The sequence below is a fragment of the Macrobrachium nipponense genome, chromosome 13 (assembly GCF_015104395.2).
Source record: "Macrobrachium nipponense isolate FS-2020 chromosome 13, ASM1510439v2, whole genome shotgun sequence".
NCBI lineage: Eukaryota > Metazoa > Arthropoda > Malacostraca > Decapoda > Palaemonidae > Macrobrachium > Macrobrachium nipponense.
Genome location: NC_087206.1, coordinates 89,457,402 through 89,474,827, shown reverse-complemented (window position 1 = coordinate 89,474,827; position 17,426 = coordinate 89,457,402). Strand labels below are relative to the sequence as shown.

The following is a 17,426-nucleotide window of genomic DNA, read 5'->3' as shown; positions in this document are numbered from 1 at the left end:
AATAAACAAGAAAAGTAGCGGTGTGTCTGCGAAAGATTGGGGAGAGATTTCGAATTTCCACATAAGTCACGATGGGAACAATTGATGCAATTTTAAAGCCAATCGTAGGCTTCATAGTTGGTACTTAGAATGAATGGCTGTATTAAAAGACTGGTAGTATAGGGAACAAAATCTCACTCATGGTTAATGCATGTCTTAATTTGTCTCGTAATTTGGCCATTTCTTACGGTACTGGTTCATGTTCATTTTTAATATGATATTTAACATATCATTTACATTTCATTCTGGTAACTGATCGGTTATGAATCATTTCTAGTTTTGATGTGCTGATGTAGAGCAAAGTTTGACTCTAACGCTCTTCCCGGTGGCAATCTTCATACTGGAGGTCTTATTTTGGACCTTACTCTGGATTGTAGGTAAAAAAAATATCATATAAAACAAATGACTACCCATTTTAATCCTTTTCCTTTAAAAGACAGTATAGTCCTAGAGGCAAATTTGTGAAGGTGGCCAAAGAGCATTATAACTGATCGTAGGGCAGTTAATGTCGGGTCTTTTTTCTTTATTACCAGCCTAAACATAAACAATCGTTGTTCATCGTTGAAGGAATCAGAGTATAATTGCCTTTTGCATTCTTAAACTCGTCAATGACGTCTTTCGTGTTCCATGTGAATTAGTATTTTGTGTAGTTTTTGGTTTTCGCGATGAAATTTTACACCGTGATATTGAAGTGATTGGCTGGCCCATTAAAAAAAAATATCATAGACAAAATTGCCCATTTGACTCCTCGTTTACTTTCTGTGTAAGCTGTAGAAACTATGCGTGTGTTTACGTATAATTACAAAATACTGTTGTAATCTTCAACTGCATTTCAGAAAGACTAGAAATGTCAAACAGCCATTTCACAAATATGCATAATCCTGGGGTACCTGACTTTGAGTTCAAGTGGTGGCTCAAAGCTTCGTTCAGAAGCCTTCAGGTAGAACGCAGTTTTAAAGGCTATTCTGTCGGCTGTCACTATACATTATCTTTTTGCCTTTTTAAACCTTTTCCCGTGCTTCTGGGACATTTTAAATTATTTTAAGGAAGTTCATTAAAAAAGATTCGACCGTCTCCTCTATTGATTTTTCCTAACAAATATTGCTTCTCATCAATCATAACACAACGCACATTTTATGCACGTTTATTTCTGTATTTCCTTACGGATGAATGCACTATTTTCCATTGTATTATGAACAATAACTTTTGTGCATTATTTGAGTAGGCTGTCACTAGAGACTGTTTTTCATTGCGCAATGAACGCAATATATACACTAGGCAGCATATTCTGAATTAACCCCAATTCATGTGTAACAACAATCAAATTGGGAGCGAAATTTCGTCAGCGCAAAAAAAGCCAACTAAGAATCAACCAGGGTTTTCCATAACCTACATAAAGGAAATAAAAAAAGGAAACGTATCGGTAAAAACCTGTTAATCGAGCAAAACAAGAACTAACGCAATGATTTGACGTTCGGCACAGCGTGACGTCACAAGTAAACATCAACTCCGTCACCGCCCACCGGTCGTTTTCTTTCCCGTTCGTGCTCGTCTCTGTCAATCCGTCAGTCGTTTTTAACCAATTCGCCGGGCAAATGACTCCCAACGACGGCTTATAGGTGAGGGAAGTGAGAGATAAGTGTTGTATTTATGTGAATGAGGCATTTTATATCCGTCGTTTTGTTGCAAAACTTCGGTAAATCAAATTACCTACCTAAATCTCAAGGTAGTTCCTCCCCTGAAGTGCCGGTAATGTTCAGAGTTTTTTTCTACCAGGACTGTTGCTTATCAGATTGTCTCGTATCTCCAAATTAAGGAATGTGGTCTTACATATTTCAAGAGCTTCAGTAAATCTTATTACATGGGTATATACTACCTAGGTAGTATTACTAGGTACCTACTATAGCTACATACTGTGGCTCCTCCCCGAATGCCGCTACCTAGTATTAGGGTATTACTAGTATAGGTAAGATAGATACCTACTACCATATAGCTACTACCTAATATATAGTACTAGGTATAGGTAGGTAGGCAATGTCCCCCATTGCATATGCAAATCGTAGTAAATTGCTAGCCTAATTGTTCAAAGATAGGTATGATTTCAGCAGCACTGTGGTTAATGCAAAAATGTTTTTTGTTTTGTTTTACTAGGCTATAGTACTAGGTATTCGTAGAATCATGTCTCTAAAGTTTCCGTTTTATGCTATCAAAGCATTTATCTGGGATTGGTGGCTGCTACATCGTTGCTTGGTCATTTACCCATATATATATATATTATCTATCTAAATAAATTTTTTGAAGAATCCTAAATCTCATATGGATGGACTTGGGATAAAAAGATCAAGCAACTGGAATATGTAATCTTTCTCACATATATAGTATATACTATATATATATATATTAGGGTCATGATTATGCATAGCATATAGGCTATGTACTTGTTAATTTATACAGTTGTCCCACTTTCACATCTCAAATAAATGGTCACCCTATATTTACTCGACAATTGTCTAGTACTACAAAGTAAAGTAGTTTGGTCTTATATTTTAAGTCTTTCTCTGAAGGAAATCTGGTATTTTTTAACATTTCCGACATGAGAGACTTTAACAAATTAGTAATTTTGTATATAAGGGGACCCTCCCCCCTCTTAGTCATAAAATTTGGGAGACCACACTGGGTAATTAGGAATGTTGGGTTGGGAATAACCTAAGTGAAATAGGCCTACAAGGATCTTAATCTCACTGATACTTCCCATTCAGAATAAAGAGAGCATGGAATGTTTTCAAACTGTTGTGCACTAGGGTAAGGACCTGGCACCTAAGGTTGTGTTATGTTAGGTAATGCGTTAACGAAATGAACACTAGAAATGTTCAGAGCACACATTAAAACTTAGGAGGAAGATATTTTCCAGTCCAGAATATCATCATGTTTTAAGATTTTACCAGAAATTTTAAGATTTGTTGTTGGTATATAGGTAAGCAATAGCTATTCCCTAAACTTGAACCAGAGCATGTTGGAGGGCTAACATAGGCTCTGGGGGAACAGCATGAAATGTCTTGCTGGTTACATTTTGTGATAAAACAAGGCTGACACCATAGGTTACTTGGAGCAGTGTTCCTAAAGTTTTTCAGTCCCGATACCCCGAAGTCAACTATCAAGTTGACTTTTAGCTTTTAATTTTCAATGCAAAAGAGCAAACAGAACAGCTATTAACAAATATACGGTATATATGACATGGGGAAAAGGAAAGAACATTTCACACATTTTAGCATAAGACACTGATGATCAGGCTTCCAAGAAGGCAGTAGGCCTGATCAGAAAGACTTAATGACATTAGACATATGAATAGGTAAAGTTGAACCCACCCAATGAAAATTTCCTGTTTTTAGCATAATGTCACTAATATTGCATCATAATTCACTAAATATCACTTTTAACTTTACACAAAAAAAACATTGCTCCACTTTTTGTTATGTATTTCAAAAATATTCAAAACTTCAAAATATTCAAAACTTAAAATATTCAAAAATATTCATAATTTCACGGATCTGTATTGGCAGTTGATGTTTCCCCACGTTTACGGTGGGTAGTCTCCCGCACCATGTTTTTTTTTTTTTTTTTTTTTTTTTTTTTTTTTTTTTTTTTTTTTTTTTTTTTTTTTTTTTTTCAAGCTATGCCATGGCAGCCACTTCGAAAGGACACACTTCATCTCCCTTGATAACATGTCAACATGGCTAAATATCATAATGAAACTTAACAAGAAACAATCACCTCATATTCACGGATGTGAGACACTACATGAGAAGCTTGAAAAAATACATTAGACATCCAAAAAAAAATTTCTTGCCTGATAAACACAGAAGACATGATGTCGTAAACCTGTTGCTTTCGTGTTGTTCGCCGAGATAGTTGCTCTGTTGGTGCTGAGTTTCGGCACAAAATTTGAATGAGTTTTTGTACCAGAGCATTTGGTCGGTGTTCACCCTTGGTCGGTATTCACCCACCTCACCTTACATCCTTCTTTGTATTAAAAAAAAAAATTTTAAACGATATCCCCATGCAGAGCTTTTCTGTAGAATTATTGTAGTTTTTCTTGAAAGCTTAGGTTTTGAAGTGATAATTTATAAATGTTCCCTCCACCAGAAATGCTGGGTTAACCAATTAGACCCCACCCCAGTAAGTGCGTGTCTTAATGCATTCTTCAGAATCATATTGTTTCATAAAAAATCTTAAAAATTATTCTTCCTGAGTCTCTGCAACTCATTGAACAAGATAAATCAGGATCTGTACACCAGACTGATTGGGGCTTTGAGCACTCCTCAGAGTAACTAGGCAACATCATCATCTTCTTCTTCCCAGCTGCTTCTCATTTTTGTATGGGGTCACCGTTTCGGACGAGCCGTTTCCATCTATTTCTATCCTGCGCTTCTGCCTCATCAATTCCCTTCTCATGTAAGTCTCCTCTCTCACAGTCTTCCATCTTTCTTGGTCTCCCTCTTCTTCTTCTTCCTTGAACCTCCATCCCCATAGTATGTCTCCCAGCGTGGTCCTCATCTCTCCTCAACAGGTGTCCATACCATCTCAGCCTCCCCTCCTGCACTTTCTTTGATACTTCCACCACCTTAGTCAACCCCCTTATGTAGTCATTTCTGATCCTATCTTCTCTTGTCACCCCAGACATCCACCTAAGCATTCTCATTTCTACCACATCCATCTTCTCCTCTGTTTTTCTCATGCTCTCATGCTTGCTGTTCCCGACTGTACAGCATTGCTGTTCTTACCACCGTCTTGTGACACATATTAATAAGAGTAATAACCACTTTATTTTAGCAGAGTCTTGGAACTGTAACTTGTGATTTTATTATGGTATACAAATATCCTGGAATTGATTGAAGATTGAAATACTTTATAAACAGATTTACTTGTGCAAAACCCGAGCTGAGGTTGACAAGAAGTAACATATCCTATTTAATACTATCATCAACTCATTGGTTGCAAATATTGTATACATGTCTTATTTTCTACTTCCTTAGCAAATTTATAGCTATGATGATGTTGGGATGATGATAAATTATAACTTATGTTCGTTGACAAATATCACCCTACTTATTACTGTTAATCAGGTGGTATAATAAGTCTGTATTTCATCAGCTTGTTTTGTTACTAGGACAGCCACTGTTTGCTACATATTTTACCACAGGTTAGAAAAGAACTTCCAGGCTGTGTCACTGCCACGTAGGAAGTGGTTGCTGTAGGTTTAGTTTGGTTAGTTTGAAAAGGTTGTGTTTGGATGTCTCCTTCAATTGCTATTTTTTTTTTTTTTTATTGATATAACATTTACAATTTTAGTGTGTTAGTGCAACCTTCATTAAAACCTCATCATAGAGGGCTAGTACTGTCACTGCACCTCACACATTATTTAAGGTTCTTTGCAGCATCCCTGTGGCCCCTATCCCTTTATTTCCTTTTACTGTATCTCTGTCCATATTCTCTTTCTTCCATCGTACTTTCCACTCTCTTCAAACAATTGTTACTTAGTGCAACAGCGAGGTTTCCTCCCGTTACACCTTTAAAACCTTTTCAACTCCAGATCTCTCTTTCAGTGCTGAATGACCTTATAGGTCACAGCACTTGACCTATGGGCTAAATTTTTTATTTCACACCATTAAATTTATTCTAACCTGTACCATATTTAATGTTTAAGGAGGTGGTCTTACTTTAGTTTTATGGTGGAAGTTGTTGTATGATTGTATAAACACTTAAACTGCTCTTGTAAATGAACTCATATTTTTTTTATTATTAGTATTAGTGGCAAACTACCATTTTTTCAAAACTTTTTATAAGCTGTAACCTAAGCCTATCCTGTATGTAACAATTTGGTTGAACCACAGTGTAGAGACCAGGGACTGTGAGTTGTATTCACAAAAAACAAGTGAAGAAGTAGGTAAAATAAATTTTATGCGTAGCCACAATTTAAAAAGAGGTGTGGCAGTTTGTTGCATCATTCCGTGCCGGAATGTTTTTTGTTCCCCGTGACCACCTTATGCGCTAAAAAGCGCGGCAGTGGTACTGCTAGGAATATATCCAAGTTTAACTAGATATAGATGCTCTATCCTCCCTTATATTTCAAACTAATAGGGGATAGTGCTGTCATGCATCTCGGACAGTGCACTGCAGGCATTAATACTTAGTTTGCTTGCAGCATCCTTTTGTTCCATAGCTATACCCATTTTTGTTCCTTTTGCTGCACCCAAGTTCATATTCTCTCTTCAATCTTACTTTCCACTCTCTCCCAGAAATTTTTTCAACTTTTTCACTGCTGAGTGACCTCACATGTCCCATCACATTGTCTTTGGCCACCCATACACACCATTTTCCCACTGTGGTCTGTAGTCCTCCTGTTATGATACAGTACGGTGGTATGGTTATCTTAAGTGGTGGTTGCTGGCTACAGAAATAAGTGGTTTGCCAGTAGGTTTAGTATTTAGATATAAATGGGGAAAAAATGCATAAAAATTTACAGGGATTTTTATGATATTTTACTTGTACATTTTCAGAAGTACGTATATTTGTTTAAACACAATGGGTCCACAAACTCTGCCCTTGTTTCATAGATGCATTATAGGTTAGGGAAGCAGACTTTATAGACATGTTTGTGTGTGCATGTACTCACTCCTCTCTCTCTCTCTCTCTCTCTCTCTCTCTCTCTCTCTCTCTCTCTCTCTCTCTCTCTCTCTCTCTCTCTCTCTCTCTCTCTCTCTCTCTCTCTCTCTCCAAATGTGTTGCTGTTACCCTATAGGATGTACCACACTTCTGAGGAAACTCTGTATAATATGTAATTAGAACTTGTTAGGATTGGGAGGTTGCTGATATTAATGTAGGTTGATTCTGCTTCACTGAAAGGGGAAATTGGATTGCCCATGACGACTGTTACCAGAAGACCAGGGGTGTCAAACTCAAATCCTTTTGATGGCCAATTATGCACTTGGTTATGGTCTCGAGGGCCATCAAAGTTTTGGTAATTACTTATTCCTTATGACTCATTAAGATTTGCAATAAAAGAGCCTTATTGACAGCAATTATATGAAATAAAATAATAAATTATTTTCATATGAATGAAAGGTAAAACTTATTGTCTCGTTTTAACAGTTTAGTAACTTGAGTAAAATTTTCTTCAGTTCTAAGTTATAGTAGCTCGAGTTGAAAAATCTCGTCACCTCGCGGGCCACCCAAGGTCATCCTGTGGCCACATTTGGCCGCTTACCATGAGTTAAACACCCTTGCCATAGACCTTACTATATACTAGTGTGTAACATATTAAATATGATGGTTATTGGTTTGAAAAAGGGATTGGTCTAGACTTTTAGTCCAGTTGAGGTAACCAATCTGTAGTAGCACCTTAAGTTTGGTGGAAATTTGTCACAGTTATACTAGTAACAAATTTCCAACCAAATTGTGGGAGCACCTCGAGTAGAATGGAATAAGGCAGTCCCCGGATTACGACGGGGGTTCTGTTCTTGAGATGCGTTGTAACCCGAAAATCGTCGTAAGCCGGAACATCATAAAAAATTCTAAGAAAACCTTACTTTTAATGCTTTGGGTGCATTGAAAACTATGTAAACGGCATTCTTATTGCATTTTTCATTAAAAAAACCTTCAAATATTGATTATTTTACATTTTTGGTGTCATATTTCTTCCGCCAGATGAGTGTTGTAGGCGCCGTAACCCTGGAAATAATTTCTGATGAATATAATTGAAAAGCGCCTTAACCTCGGAACGTCGTAAGCCGAACTCGTCGTAACCCGGGGACTGCCTGTATAGAGTTTAGGCCAAAGGCCAATCCCTGGGACCTAGGTTATTCAGTGTTGGAAAGGAAATTGAGAGTAGGTAGGTTTGAAAGGTGTGACTGGAGGAAAACCTTGCAGTTGCACTATGAAATAATTGTTAGGAGAAAGTGGATAGCAAGATCTAAGAAAAATATGAGTGGAGGTACAGTAAAAGAAATTAAAGGGGTTGCAGCTTGGGGCTGAAGGGGTGCTGCAAGGAACCTTAAGTAATAACTGCAGTCTAGTCAGTTTGTTGCAAGATTTCTCCTTAAATGTTAAACCAGTCATATAGAAGTAGGTTTTTCATTTTTATTCATAATATATATAGATCTAAATTTCCAATTATATGAAAAATTGTCCACAGAAATTGTTAATAGAGACTGTAGACCATTGTCATATATTTCCATTTTCATTCAGTCATTCTCATCATAGCACTGATTGACCCTGTGGGTCCCAGTGCTTGGCTTTATGCTGAAATCACCAATTCCATTCCATTGTCATGCATACGTGAATGCATTGTTTATGTGGACTTAAAAAAGAACTTAGATAGGTATGGTAGAAAAGAACTTAGATAGGTATGGTAGGGCATGTGGAAGATATTGATGTATTGAGTTAAAAGCCATGACAGTGTACTTATATGATACTGTATTTTTCCAAAGTACAAAAAAGGTTAAAAATACATTCTCATATATGTACATCGCTGTGTCTTTTATCTCCTTACCTCCGGCCACGGGATAGTGATGTATTGGAGAGATTGTTGTGTCAACTCTCCTTTAAGGAAGTGGAGTTTGGATGTTGATTACATATGAAAGGAAAGAGCTTAAAGGTGTCGAGGTGAACTGTGTGTTTATTAAATGTGGTGCAAGAAATATTGAAAGAGAAATATGTAAATATGTAGATGTGTAGAATAAATAGAAAGGTTAACACACACAAAAATGGCAGTGTTCAGAGATGCTTTGGTCATGTAGAAAGAATGGATGATAATAGGTTTGTGAATATGTACATTAGTGTGTAATTATGAGAAGGAGAGGAAGATCTAGAAAGAGTTGGATAGATAGTATTAAAAGCCATTGGAAAAGAAAGTCCTGACACTCTAGTAACTACAGTAATAGTTGAAAGATAGATCTAGGTGATTTTTTTTTAGGTGGTTTTGGCGATTTTGAGAGTTTCTCATTCGTGACAGGCCTACTGCAGTTGAAATATGAATGTGGCAGTGATAATAGTTTTGATGGAATTAAACTGTTTAGAGGAAACAGCTACGAAATATGATTCTCTCTCTCTCTCTCTCTCTCTCATGAAGCCTCTGTGAAAATTATTTACAAACCGTAATAACCAATTGTAGTTCTTTGAGCCAACTTTTGATCAGTTCAGGGCCTTAAAGCAATCTCTCTCTCTCTCTCTCTCTCTCTCTCTCTCTCTCTCTCTCTCTCTCTCTCTCTCTCTCTCTCTCTCTCTCTCTCTCTCTCTCTAAATTGAAAGGCATAACAAAAGTAGGCTAACCTTTTCACATTAAACGAAAACCAGACAAGAAACGGTGGAAGGAAACTAGAACTGAAGAGATACAACACTTTCCATTGTGGGAACTAATTCACATACAAGATGTGACGCATGGAATAAACTCTCACCAGTAAACAGCAGCAGGATGGAAGAGTTCAAAAGAAAGCCAGACAAAATCATTAGGACACGGTGAATGAATGGTAAAACTTGCTCCTAGAGATAAGTGAGCACATGATGTCCTCTTGGATGGACATTATAATAAGTCTTTGAGACATGTTGATCCTTGAAACTCCTTGTAAACTCTCTCTGTTGCAGTTGTGAGAGCCAGACTCTAGATAATCTTTTGGTAGTGTCAGCTATCTGAATGTGTTCGTCTTAATTGATCAAGTACTTCTTACTTAGATTGTTTACTCGTAAAAGTTCTGATAAGGCTCTCTTATCTTCTCGGGATAAGGACGGAGGTCAGTCTTTGACACTTGTTAATTTACAGTATCTTTGATTCATATGAACATGGACCTCATTATGTAATATATATATTTTTGTCGTCTTAAAATTAGTTTGAGGAATGGTGTTTAAAGTTTTTGGCTAGTATTAAAGAAGCATTATTTTATAGATTTTTGAAATAGGTTTCTATAGTTTTCGATATTTATTGGGTAAATTATAAATGTAAATATTTCTGTCACTTTTTGTAGAAGGGATTAACTTTACGGAAACTTTTTCAATACGTAAAGTCTATTTTTTCACCAGGTAAGTAATTTTATGTTTGGCATTCCCCTTCATAGTGTGAACAAGCTTACTGCACGATTTTAAGTTATTTGAATACTTAATATTTATTATTTTTATTACTGTTTGATGTTGGTCATGCGTAAATTTCATGGAGTGTTTCCAAGACTCGCTGATAATATTTTGTCTAACTATTGTTAATTTTACAATGACTGCATTGTGAGTTATGTATTATTTGCCTGGAACCTGTAATATTTAACGTACAGTAACAGTCAACAAATGTTTCTCCAGTTATCAGTACACAATGCTCATACAGCATTGAGAAGGGACGGCGAGTTTGACCTTGAACACTGTCCATTAAGGCGAAGAGCTCGTTGAGACCCAATTTACAGTGGACCGCGTCGACTGCGGGACGTTATCGTGAAATTTTCCTCGACTCCCAGTGGTCCATTTGTCGAGCTGTGATTGGCCAAGAAGCCGCAAGCCAGTCAGGGCTCGAGTGCCATAGTGTTGGTGGTAGATTACTGTTGAAGGAACACAATATAGTGACCGGTAAAGAAGACACTAAGTTGATCTTCTTTCTCCCCAACAGGTTGGAGAGAGGTGGTGGTCACTGAAGCCGATGTTTTATTTTTGTGTTTATGGTCTTCGTTCAGTGAATTGAATTCGTGAATAGGACTTAGAGTTTTGTGGCGTTTCAAAGGGAAAAAACCGCGAAGATTCACGAAACTATTTATTAATAAACTCGCTCGACTGAGAGGATCGGTCTAGACATCGAGGAGCTCGGCCTGGGGTCGTCGTTGTTGCCAACCATGTACAGAACCAGTAGCATCTTCCTTGTGTTCGTCACGTTTTTTGGTGAGTTAGCTTTCATTTTCTTTATTTCGTATTGCATGTGCATTTCGTGTCTCGCTGTCCCCCGTAATCTTGCATTCATTGAATCTGTGGACCACATGGAAAAGTTAAGTTGCATCTAGGCCTAACCTATGAACACGGTTATTAAGAATATATATATTAATATATATATATTATATATATATATCTATATATATATTTGTGGGTCAGTAGAGTTGCATTTGTTCCATATGTGTAATGTGTCTAGAAAATTTGTATTTTCAAAGGATACTTTTGGACCAGGTGGTTTGAAAAATACTAGATATTTCTGAGTCTTTAGAGTTGCATTGTTTCTATTTTGTGCAGTGTGTTCCTAGAAACATTATATATATATTTTAACAGGTTAATCCTTTATTACTTTGTTTTAAAACGATTGACTTCATATGAATTTGACGAGGTATGACTTAAGCTAAGTTTCAATAAAGTATGAATGTCATTGTACCCATAGACATTTTAGTTGTGAATGAGTGTGGTTAGTATAGTAAGTGTAGTTACAGTAATGGACAACGTGACATTTTCCTCAAAATTGACAGGTTGTGTCAGCCTAAATACGGTCTCAGCCTTTTACTGAACAAATGGCCCAGTTAGGCAGTTGTTAGAAGCAGACAGTCTCTCTCTCTCTCTCTCTCTCTCTCTCTCTCTCTCTCTCTCTCTCTCTCTCTCTCTCTCTCCCCGTGTTAAATTGTTTTAAAAACCACATTTAGTTTGTTCCGGGGTAAAAGTTACATCAGTCAGTATTGTGTTGGACAATCTCTCTCTCTCTCTCTCTCTCGTGTTAACTTTCTTCGGTTTTTACAAACCACATGCAATGCATGTCTTGCCATACAGACTTCATCTCTAGTCATGTGACAAGCACTCTCTCTCTCTCTCTCTCTCTCTCTCTCTCTCTCTCTCTCTCTCTCTCTCTCTCTCTAATAACCCATCCTCTGGTACCAACATCTCCGCTTCACCCAAATTGCAGTGAGCACGGACATGAATTCGCAGTTTTTAAGGCCAAACACCGAACAACCGGAAGCCATTTTTCAAAGTTAAAAGAAAATATATGACTTAAGAGAAGATATTATCGCATGAACGAAGGGTATATGAAGGACAAATATACGAAGCATAAAAGTCACAAGATTAAACGACATTTTGTAAAAGTTGGGAAGTAGGTCTAGGCTTAACGGAGATTGGTAGTAACTCACAGTCTTATTAAGTTAGTCCCCTATAGAGGCGTAGCGCGGCGTGTGCGGACAATTTTTCGAAAAACCATTATTCGAAAGGCAATTGTTTGAATTTTTTTTTCGAAAACCAAAAAATATTTGAAAACAATAGTTCGAATGTGTAACTGTTCCAATTTACAATTGATCGAAATAACAAATATTCGAAGAAGCAGTTTTTCGAAATTAATATTGTTGGAATTCATGAGTAACGTCGACTTGTTGAAAAAAATAACTTATCGCATTGTTTGTATTCTATTTACCTTAAATAAAAAAAAATAAACTTAAAGATAAATCGTTAACAAATCCTTAAAAGCTTAAAGGTCCCATTGTTATTTTGGACGGTTTTCCATTTAGTAGAAAACCTCTTATACCCTATGATGGCTGAGTCCGTTCAAAGTGAACAAGGAAAGCCCATGTTAATTAGTGAATGGACATTTATTTGTTAAAGACAAGCAAATGCAAGATAAAATTTGTAAATTACTGTAAATGTCGCGCTATAACATTAAAAGATGTTACCGTTTCTAAAGAACATAATCATGCAGCGCATCTAGAGCTCAGGGATTGCCAGCTGTCAACATTATTAAGCGCTCAATGAGAAGGGTTCGCTTAGAAGGAAATTGTGGACTATCTACACCCTATCATAGGAAGGATATAGTATTCCCAGTCGAGTACTATATGAGGACCTTCAAGAATGAAGATTTTCTTCTTTTTGACTCTGGTCAGGAAGAAGAGAGTTTTCAGTCAAAATTCGAATGCTATTAGCACTGGCAAATATTTATCCCAGAAGAAAGAGTTATTGAAACTTGAAAATTTTGTAGAAGTTATCTTCACCTGAATTACTTCCGGTAATAGATTATTTTGAAGATAAATTTTGCAGAGATATGTTAAGAGAATTAATAAATTTAAGCTAAATTAATCGTTTATTAACATCAATCATATTATCCTACATGGTTAGATAAAGTATGTTATTGATTCGAACAATGATAATTTCGAAAAACTGCATATTGGAATATTTTGTATTTCGATCAATTGTAAATTCGAACAATTACACTTTCGAACTATTGTTTTCGAATATTTGGCTTTCGAAAAATCACTTTTCGAACAATTGCCTTTCGAATAATGGGTTTTCGAAAAGTTGTCCGCAAATCGTAGCGCGGCTGGTGCACCTCACGTGGTGCCCTGTAGGCATTACTTCGACCCCTAGTTGCAAGCCCTTTCATCAATTTTGCTGTACCTCCATTCATATTCACTTTCCAAATTGTTTCATAGTGCAACTGCTAGGTTTTCCTGTTGTTACACATTTGAAACCTTTCTGATCTCCCAGCGCTTGGCCTCTAGTCTATATGTATACCTGTAGCCTATGTCTGTCGAATGTCCATCTTTCTGTATGGTCTCGTGAGTTGACAATGTCTTAAAACCGTGTTTTCAAGAGTTAAGTTAGTCATAAGGAGGATACTCTTGTTTGTTAGTCATAGGTTGACTCCATATTGAATCATGTTCTTGAAAATAAATGAATAGTAAACCCTGAATAATTTGTTTTTCATTACGTAACAGGGGCGTTTTGCTAAATGCTTTGACTTGGTCGCCTTCAATTGCATGTAAGTTGCTGAACCCGTGCTTTTAGGTCTAGAGCGCTCTTAGGTCTAGAGCAGGGGTCTGCTCTACCTTGCGATGACTCCAGAGCCCCAATCATTTGCCCAATATGGTTCCATAACCCCCTTTGCTTAAATCCACTTAAGTCCTGTTTGTTGACAGTATAACTTAATATGGTGAGGTTAATACAGACATTGGGTATGAATAGCTAGGAATAGAACGTACGTACCGGAAAATCAGAAGCATTTATAGTTTATTTATTTACAAAATGTACCCATGTATACATTGACACATTAAAATGAAATGTGTACAAAAATCCAGAGATCAAGTCCCATACCCCCAGCATGTGGTTCTTAGGGGTATGAATACCCTCTGTGCGTTAAGGACCCCTGTTTTACAGAAATCATCAGTAGCTTGAAGCCCCCTCCCCCGTCTCAGGTCCGTGCCCAGAATTTTTTTTTATTGGGTGGGGGTCGTTTTTCCCAAAACTGGACCCTTTCTTCTATAAAAGTCCTTGCATGTGTATGTATATACAGGATGAAATACTAGAAAATGTTATTTTAGTTATATTAGAAAAAAATGGGTATGCGGCCTATGCCCTTCTACCCGATTAGATGTTATTCAAAGTACTGTCTCTGGTTAAACAGAATTTTACTTAAAATCACTTATAAATGTGGTGGCCTATTATCGCTCTTGTATTTCCGGCTACTAAAGAATGTTTAATAACAAATAAAAAAAAAAAAAACTTACCAAAAAAAATATACTCAAGATTATGTATTACTTTATAAGTACAGTTCAATGAAAAGGATGGTCACAGGAAATATGGACCTCCAGAAAATTTGCCCCCCCCCCCCATCCCCCCCCTCTCTCTCTCTCTCTATATATATAGACACACACAACTCTTTCTCACACGCCTTCTCTAGCATTTGAAACCCAAGAGAAAACACCGGTGTTAATATCCTTGTAAGATCTACGTCAGTAATTTTCAGAACTTTTCCATTTGCCAGACCTTTCTTATTCTCTTCTTCGATTAGAATTATCTCCGTTTTGATAAGACGCAGGCTTTCCTATATCGCCTGTCGAAGGTCACCACCACCAGCGGCGGTGCTGATGACAGCGTCTTGTTTGGAAGAAGAAGAAAGCGATCAGCATCGACTTTAGCTGACTCCTTGTCTGTCGCGGGTAGATAAGGATGGGATCTCTGGGTATATCGGGTGGTCTGCTGGGTATCTTGTAGGGCAAGTCTTGCTTCCCTGGGTATGCATGTAACGCAGACGTCTACCTTTATTTATTTATGGGTTTGTTTTTAGTCTCATTTAAACAGTTTCGGTTAACCGTGGTGCTGAAATGTCGAAAATCTAGACCTATTGCTGCTGCGTCTTGGGTATCGTCAACACTGCACCAAAGCGCAAACGCTTATCGCTAATTTAACGCGCAAACATCACTGACAGGTTGAATACAAATCGGCGACTAGTATGACTTTCATGTTAATTCATTTATGGGCTTATTTAGTTAAATGTAAACAATGTCAGCAAAGTGGAAAGCTTAAATCATCGAAGGCAGTAGAACTTATAAACAGTTGTCGCCAACTTATCGCACCAGCATCACTGACTCCCTTGGTCAGTGCCGCCAGTGCACCTCACGTGATGCATTCTAGGCATTACTTATTAATGGTCTTTGCAGCGTCTCCTCGTCCCCTGGCTGCAACCGCTTTCATTCCTTTTACTGTACCTCCTTTCGTATTCTCTTTCTTCCATCTGACACCCTCTCCTAGCAGTTGTTTCATAGTGCAACTGCGAAGTTTTCCTGTTACGCCTTTCAAACCTCCTCGCTGTTAATTTCCTTTTCAGTGCTGAATTACCTCAATGGTCCCAGCGCTTGGCCTCTGGCCTAAAATCTATATTCTTAACATCACAGACAGGTCAATTACTTGTATGATATTTTTTGTTCCCCCAGCACAAGAGCTTCCTTGAAATTTTTGGAAATTTGATTAGAAATTTGGCCTATACTCTAAACTCTGGTGGATTCGCGTATTTTTAAATTAGCCAAGCTTCGATAAGGGCACTTAAGGGGTGAGATTTGAGTGTAAGAGTTGTGTGCGCGCGCGCTCGCCTCTTCGTACGAGGAAAATAAAGGTAATACCTTGTAGGTGAGTAGTGCCGCCGTCAGCGCGCCTGAAAGTGATGTTCTGTGGGCATTTCCAAAGGTATAATTTGTGGCGTCCCTTCGACCCCTAGCTGCATCCCACACTTTTTAAACCATCCACTCTTAAAACACTAACTCCTTTCCCATTTAATTTCTTCCATTTTGCTATCCAACCACTCCAACTCATTGGTTGGATAGCAAAATGGAAGAAATGAAATGGGAAAGGAGTTAGAGAAATGTCGTCAAATATACAACATTTTTGAAGATTTCAGTTAACAAGGATTTGTAGCCATTAAACTGATAGTTAAATCGTTGTCAGAGTAGTTAACGATTCTTGCTCAGTTTGGGCCTTTCATTCCCAAGAGGAGCCGAGGGAACATCCCGAAATATCCCCAGGAGGTGCTGACGGGGATACACCGGTAGGGATGAAGTGATAACGAACCTTCAAGTGATAACTTATCGTGACTGTTATCTCTTCATTAAGATGATCTTTCTCGTAGTTAGAATGCGCTCTCTCCATATCATTAAACTGGTTACGTAAGTGGAGACCCTAGTTGATGAACCCTGTAGGCCAGTGGTTTCCAACCTGTGGGGCGCGTCCCCCTTGGGGGGGGGGGCCTCCAAGGGAATAATTATATCTGAAAACTATTAATTATGATGGAAATCAGAATTCCAAAATACTGAGATATTATTTCAGATATAAATATGAAATTTAGTTGTCTAAATATATAAACTATTTGAAATTCTATATTAAGGAATTTATATCTATATTTATAAATATATATATATATATATATATATATATATATATATATATATATATATAAAGTGAATTATTGACATATGCCGACTATGCCAGTAAATTACACTATTTAAGGAAGGGGGGGGGGGGGGAGGCGCAGAGAATGTGCCATTCAATGAAGGGGGGCGAGAATTAGAAAAGGTTGGAAACCACTGCTGTAGGGGGTGCACCTTACACGGTCCACTGTAGGCATTACTTAAGGTTCTCACAGAGTCCCTTCCTACAGCCCCTGTCTGCAACCTCGTCCATTCCTTTTCCTGTACCTCCGTTCATATTCTCTGTCTTCCATCTTACTTTCCTCGGTTGTTTCATTGTGTAACTTGCGAGGTTTACCTCCTGTTACACCTTTCAAACCACTTTTTTTATTCTCGCAATTTTCCCCTCAACGCTGAATGACCTCACAGGTCCCAGCGCTTGGTCTTTGGCCTAAATTCTATATCTTATTCCATTCCGTTCCTTTTGCTGATTACCGTGGTCGCCTACCGATTCGGTATTCCCGAGTTCGATTCCCCGCTCTGTCAGCTGGGAAGCAGAGGAATTTGTTTCTGGTGATTAGAAATTAATTTCTCCATAGAATGTGGTTCGGATCCCACATTAAGCTGTAGGTCCCATTGCTAGGTAGCCAATTGGTTCCTAGCCACGTAAAAATGTCTTTAATGTTTCCGGCCAGCCCTAGGAGAGCTGTTGATCAGCCGAGTTGTTTG

The 17,426-nt window shown here is 37.7% G+C and overlaps 1 protein-coding gene across 3 annotated transcripts in view; it reads left to right on the top strand.

Moving 5' to 3' along the window:
* The first annotated feature begins 1,509 nt into the window (after window positions 1–1,509).
* The window catches only part of LOC135225178 (microsomal triglyceride transfer protein large subunit-like), a 75,513-nt gene continuing 59,596 nt past the window's right edge, over window positions 1,510–17,426 (top strand). For 2 of the 3 annotated variants that reach the window (XM_064264448.1, XM_064264446.1), the window contains exons 1-2: window positions 1,510–1,658; window positions 10,679–10,944. In XM_064264448.1, the coding sequence (XP_064120518.1) occupies window positions 10,899–10,944 (46 nt within the window). In that variant the 5' untranslated portion in view covers window positions 1,510–1,658; window positions 10,679–10,898. Of the gene's footprint in view, window positions 1,659–10,571; window positions 10,945–17,426 lie in introns of those variants that run through there. The other variant, XM_064264447.1, reaches the window with a different exon arrangement.